This window comes from Varroa destructor, unplaced genomic scaffold, assembly GCF_002443255.2.
Source record: "Varroa destructor unplaced genomic scaffold, Vdes_3.0 BEIS01000002.1, whole genome shotgun sequence".
Taxonomy (NCBI): domain Eukaryota; kingdom Metazoa; phylum Arthropoda; class Arachnida; order Mesostigmata; family Varroidae; genus Varroa; species Varroa destructor.
Window position 1 is genome coordinate 35,396,673 of NW_019211455.1, and position 6,590 is coordinate 35,403,262.

Genomic DNA, 6,590 nt, shown 5'->3' on the forward strand with positions numbered 1-6,590 from the left:
TTTAGAACATCCATCTCTAAAACTTGTACTCGACACAAAATTTCGTTACACAGCAAAATTACAATGAACTTACAGAGGAGAGGAAAATCTTCGAACTGTGTATAAAAATAAACAAACAGTTTGGTACGGACAAAAACAAAGTTATCACAATCAAATCAACTTTAAATACAAGGTATTACTAAAGATATTTACAAGCCTTCAATTAAAATTAGTTAAATGTTTCATTATAGAACGAGCATTTCTTGCGTGTAACAATCAAAGGCTAGTGCATATTATTCATGATAAAGAAAGCTATCGGCTCTACTGTCGACGTTTTGAAAGAACAAGTAGATTAGAGATAATTAATCTTTGTATACCAACCGCTGTTCGAAACACAAAAAAATTATTCAAGTTCAAGTCGTCTTTGTATATATTTTGATATATTTATTCCGAAAGATTTGGAACAAATCTGGGAGTCTGAGCTTTACGACTTCCAGGTAATGTTAAGTAAAACACGAGAGCTTATTTTTAAGTTACTTCATTTTTTTATTCTAAAAACATGAACTGTCGAATGAAGAACAAGAATATTACTGTATAAAGCTGCCAACAAAGCGGTCGAAGTATTTTGGTCAAAGTAGGTAAATCAATTCTACGTGATCCCCTTGTTGTAACGGTAACGTTTATGCTAATTAAACGATTTCTTGGTTGTATTAGATGCGGCCTTTACTGCCATTTGCTGGGTTCTCTAACTTAGTCTGCGCCAAGCATACTTAAGGCCTCCATTTTTTTGATACGTCGATGTACTTCCCATCCGGTACGTCGTAATTCTTGATAGCTGGCGTCTCGGTGAGGACTAAGAACTTTACTGGCAACAACTGCTCATCAGGCTGGACAGCCGCCTGATATAGTGTGGGGCTAGCAAATCGAAGTTCCTCTAATGCTTTACATTGACACTCAACCATTGCTTGTATAATCTGTAGGTCACAAAAACACCAGAGTATCTCCTACTTGTATTATTGCAAGTAATAGATCGCTCCAATTATTCGGATTGTAGTTTAAAACATTCACTCGATTCTTAATATCAAAATAAGTCACATTTATCTATTTATTACATTTATTTATTTTATTTCTGTATTCTAATCAGTACTAAATCATTTCATTTATCCAAATTAATTAAGAAGCTTAAATCAATAGAATCTTTTTGGCTCTCGGCAAGCGTAATTTAAGCTACTAAAAGATAGCATCCTTCCTAGCAACTACCAACATATTTTAAGTAACTTAAGTACCCCAGTGCCTCTCGAAGTTTTTTCTTGAGTTTTTCTTGAAGGTATGCGTCTTTCAATTTGGCCTTTTGAGCCCCAGAGTCAGCTGGTACCGTTATCCCTATCTCGTTCTCGTAGGAATACTAATTAGTTTGTTAGCTCAAATTAAATTGCATTGAATTATATAACACATTTATATATAATGTTACAAGGATCTTAATCGAATTGATGCAATGTCTATTTAACAGTCTAGTTTTCTAGCTGTAGGTTGGTACACCTGAGATACTGACTGACTTTTGTGTTAAACAAGAGCAGGATTAGTTACGACCTACGCGATCGTAGTTCCTAGGCAGTACCCTTAACGGCTAATACGCAGCTCTGTATATAAAAGTGTAAAACTGAATTGCGGGATGACAAACATTTCGCGACAAAATTGTGACCCTCACAATTTCGGAGCGATGTAGATTTGAGATTTAAATCAGGATAATTTGCGACCTATAGTGTACAGGATGAAGATGTTTATCATGCCAACGTGCAATAAGTAAAACGGTCTAGATAAAGTTGACGAAATGAGTCAAAATGTTCAGCATATGTCTTTTTATGATTTGATTCAACGCAGGCGTTTCTGCGGCCAGCCATTGCTGCCAAGCACGTAGTCAAAAAGGCGAGCCAAGAAGCGCGCATTCTCTGTTTCAAAAAAACCTATGTATGAAAGAAAGTTTATTCCAAATTATGAACTCTGATTTCTTGATTAAAAAAACCTAGTCCTTGAAATCATTGAAATTAACAAGCGTATCTTCTGATGCCAGCATACCCGCATTATTTGTCAAGGTGATCAGCGATAGCCCAAAGCTAGTCTTAATATCTCAGGAGCGTTTAATCTGAGGTATATGTCGATAGCGCTGTCGCTGTGAATGAAATATTTATCCGATTTCACAGTTTATTAAGTTATTAAGTTTTCGAGCGCATATACATTTTTGCTCAGTAAAGTTAATAAAACGTATGTAAAAGCAACTTCTAATGAATGGCAATTCTAGAACGTCATTACTAAATGGGCAGATAATTGACTATGAAATAAGAGACTTCTTTATGATGCGGGAGATATTCCCAGCATGCAAAACAATATTTACATATGGGAAGATGCAGAATGTATCATTGATGCACACTGAGAAGAGCTTACACATATCTATAGGCTGATCAAGGTACCTCGATATCCACGCATCGCTTACAGCTAGACATAATAGAAATAGCAGAAATAGAGAGAAATAGGAGAGACACACGAAATATCAGATAAAACTCATGCAATTTTTTGGACAATGAGATAATAATTTTATCAAAAACCTTATGATTAGAGCAACTGAAAGGTGCTTTTGTTGGTTGCTTTATGTAGCCATACTCTAATATTCGTTTTTTAGTAACACGTGAGAAAGCGTGGTAAGCTTTTCATCGGACGGTTCCATTGGTTTTCGGCAATAAATCAAATATTATTTTTCTATGTACTTTTGGTAAAGGTAATCCAAAATTAATGGAACCGATTGAACGCCCAACGCGCGAATGTGTAGATAAAAAGTCTACTGAAAGTGTTGTAGTATATTTTAATATATGCATGCACGATACGACAATAGCGTTTGCTGTGAACCTGGTTTATATAAGCTTTCGTTCGTACGTTTCCATTTCGACAGTAACTGCAATTTATATCGGAGAAGTGGATACTAATTGAGTATTATTTGTAGGGCAATAATCATATTATTCAAATATGCCTTCTCGCTCAATGCATGTGTACTTCATTTGATTCTCTGGTGTCAGCCGCTCCAATCCATATTTTCAATATTGTTTACGAAATGTATATGTAAGGCCCATGGCCTATGGAACATTTTTGAGCTTCAGTAATATACTCTAACAAGAATGTCTATCATTTAAGCATATAGAAGTTTTCGTGTAAATAAAGATGAAAAGTTGTTAAATTTATAGAATCAAATAAACTGTTTGCCAGTCGGGTCATAAAAATAACAATTAAAAAAATTCTGCCAAAACGAACAACTTAACTAATTACCAGTTATTTACAATGTTTAGAAAGATACGCGATCTTTTGAGAGATTAACGGATATATTTCATATTCTTTGTTCTATAAATATATACTGGGATGGTTATGTTAACCTTGGACCAACCAAAAATGGAAGAGAAGCAATGAGGAAAAATGTATTTCAAAAGTCGTTAGTCTTTGTTGTCTGTCCGACAGGCCACTCAAAATATTAAGAAACGTTTGACGATAAGGATAAATTTCTATTAGTCTCACGTTAAATCTCATTGTAGGGTTTTTAGGTTACATATTTATTTAAGATGCTGACTATATATCACTTAAAAAAAATAATAAGAACTTACGCTTCTCTCACCTTAGCCTCTTCGCGGTATTGTAGAGATCTAATATTACCCCATGCTCGCATCAAATCCTCCCTAAAAGATATGACATTATCTGTGATCGGCTCGCTATTTCGTTTACGGAGACCTAATTCCTTTTGGAGTCGTGGCGAAACTTCCATTTCATCTATTGGTTTCAATTTTTTTCCATGTCTTTTCAGCAGTCTGGAATATAAATAGGATATAGTTAATTTTTCATTAAAAATCAGAAAGCTCATGCCTCAGTAAGAGCTTTCAAGACCATAATCTGCTTTCTCAGGGTTTAATGTCCGCAGCCAGTTTCGTGAGCAGCTTAAACAATTATTTTTTTGAATTAAATCTATTGTGTCTGAATGATTATACAAAAACGTATAAAAAATCGTTAATAAATTCTGTACATTCTCTAACAGATCAAGCTAAGAGTTATAGCAATAACTTTATTAAAAAGTTCCTATATAAGATGTGGGAGTTTCAACCAATATTGCTTTAGTTCCAAGCCCCAGCACGACACTTATTTAGCTAGGTGTCACCTGTATTTAAACTAAAATATATATAAACTAAGGTTAATACTAAGTAATCTTTGTAAGCCTTTGATACCAACCCATTAAACTGTAATTTGAAAATAGTTTTTGAAAAGTTTGATACACATAAGAAACAGGCAACGTAATTAAAGAAAAGGACATAAGAAAGTTACCTGGTTGCCGAAAACATTCTGACACATGCAGAGTGCAACCAATAGGAGTAAAGATATCAGAAATTCTCGGGAGTTCAGAAAAGTTTTGCGTTTGGTTTCAGTGAGAATTGGAACGCGAACTACGAAGTTTTTGTTAAAAAAAGTCCCCTTAGAGATTGATAGAAGAAATATAGTTCAATATATATTAAGTATTATGTTAACATGCATTCAAAGATGTAATTAATAAATGAATGAATACAAAGTATGCACAATCGAAACTGTACGTAAATATCTCACCTAATGCCTTTTTCAATTTTCCTAATTTTCCTTTGTTCGCGCATCCTCAAGATCTGAGGATCTATCCTTTTTTTCTTCCTAAGGGGCTCCGCACACAGAACTGGTGTAATATGCAAGTTCCGTATACTACTGTAAACTGAAGAAAGGATCGACAAGCTACTTGCCCGGAATAACGTTTCGATGCCACTGTAAGTTCGAAGTAAGTTCGAGAGCATTTTTTTAATGCAACCTTACGGTATTACAAAATAGAAATGTAATGCTCTTAAAACCGGCTGCGTGACAATAAATGTCGCCATCTTGGATTTGATGGCGAAAGGGAAAAAGCAAATGTAAATATCAGCCGAGCGGTCCTATAAAAAACATAGCAGCTGTATTATCATTATTATTACTTCTATTATCAGTTGTCCTGTTGTTCGCATCGGGATTTTACTTAATTTTACATTAAAAAAAAAGTAGTGAATGTTGTTTTTACACGTTCTAAAAAAATTCTGCCAGCATCAGAGAAAATGATCACTTGAAGAAGTAAAGCAAGGACTACATTTCGGCAAGTTACTAAAAATGCAAGAAGCCGGGTGTTGTCGTAATCAAGTATCACTCCTCTCCTATTGATCATAGCTGTCTTTTTTGCTGATGCTTTACTTCAAATAGCTGAGCTGTTCATAGTACATAATTGAGCTATTGTTTTTGTTGTTTGAAGGAAACTTACAGAAAAGCACTCCTCTGCAGTTCCAATAAATGCATAGCATAACATTTTTTTCCATAAGGTCTGGCTTTAGCTTTCGTGTGAAGGGCATTACTTTCCTCTAATTATAATCTGACTAAAAAGTGATGTTATTGTAAATTATCCACGTTTCATCATCCATAGTTTGTAGCATCTCATTTCGTTAGGAAACCTAGCATCTTAGCGATCTCGAATATATTGTTTCTGATATTCCCAGAATTGTTCATAAGGGCAGATTTTTATTAAATGTTGTTATAAAACAGCCGTTGCGATTTATTTGAGGAAGGCGAATATATTTTACTGAGTTAAATTATCCGTAACTCTTTTCGCGAGAAAAGGGTTTTGCATGTTCAGTCTTAGAATACCCTCGGTTTTTTAGTTGGTGATTAGTCAAATCATGGAAAAGCCACATGTCTGCTTGACCGACGTGATTGTTGTTGAACGGTCGATTTAGATGCTCATTAATTTTCTGGAATCTAACAAAGGCTCATGCGATAGTTCTGATTGAGCACAGTAAGAATTCCACAATCTAGTAAGAGAATCGATATACACATGGCCTATTTTCGGTGCTCAAGTTATTACTTCAAAAACGAGAACCACATCTTGACCGCTAGTCAGCCGAAAGATTGGGTTTATGTGGTCCATAAATTTCCTCAAGGACTTGGGTTTGTTCTCACCTCATCCAATTTTATTTATGCTGCAAAAACTAATCATAAATGAACTATGAACTTAAGGACAATCAATAATATTTCAGAAAATTGTTGAAAACTTTTTATTGTTACTAAAAAGATGGAAACATGATTTAGTTAGGGCATTTATTTGTCAAACACGCAGTTTTTCGGAGCGGTTTCCTGAAACAGGATATATACATTAGTAGTGACCATGTTTTATAAATATATAGTATAAGCAATCAACCGCGGCGTCCAACTTTTCCTGGTGCGTCATGTGACGTATTAACCAATCCGGAATGACAAGCTCTCTAGAAACTAGTAGTTGTGAACATCAGTAGCCAAAGAGCTAGTTGCATATTAAGTACGAATAATGCTATTAAAACTGTTACAAATATGCGCTGATAACACTTAAATAATACTTGCTTGCTGTTGTTCAATGACGTTCTTATAGGCTTTAATCTACTCTCTTACCTGTCGATCAAGTCATTTATACCTTGATGTATAGCAAATGTGACTTAGGTTTCTAGCCATGATACAACTGTACACATAGTAGTATAATTTTAACCACAAAACGCCTGGTTTGTGACGGT

General features: G+C 34.7%; 1 protein-coding gene across 2 annotated transcripts; it reads right to left on the minus strand.

Annotated features, from left to right (window-relative positions):
- Nucleotides 1-501: 501 nt before the first annotated feature.
- Nucleotides 502-4,921, minus strand: mRpL40 (mitochondrial ribosomal protein L40). Of its 2 annotated transcripts, none has more exons than XM_022794080.2 (3): nt 4,609-4,921; nt 3,635-3,824; nt 502-953 (listed from the first exon to the last, which is right to left on the minus strand). In XM_022794080.2, exons 1-3 carry the CDS (start codon nt 4,821-4,823, stop codon nt 750-752), a joined length of 609 nt encoding a protein of 202 aa, XP_022649815.1. In that variant the 5' UTR covers nt 4,824-4,921; the 3' UTR covers nt 502-749. The 2 variants fall into 2 exon arrangements, with proteins under 2 accessions (XP_022649815.1, XP_086834810.1); XM_086978684.1 differs by having other exon boundaries at nt 4,773-4,911.
- Between the last annotated feature and the right edge of the window lie 1,669 nt (nt 4,922-6,590).

Coding starts and splice junctions, on each gene's coding strand:
- mRpL40 (XM_022794080.2), bottom strand. CDS start 4,823: ATGCTCTCGAACTTACTTCGAACTTACAGTGGCATCGAAACGTTATTC. Junction 3,825..4,608: donor AAAATTGAAAAAGGCATTAG/GTGAGATATTTA, acceptor TTTATATTCCAG/ACTGCTGAAAAGACATGGAA. Junction 954..3,634: donor AATACCGCGAAGAGGCTAAG/GTGAGAGAAGCG, acceptor TGTGACCTACAG/ATTATACAAGCAATGGTTGA.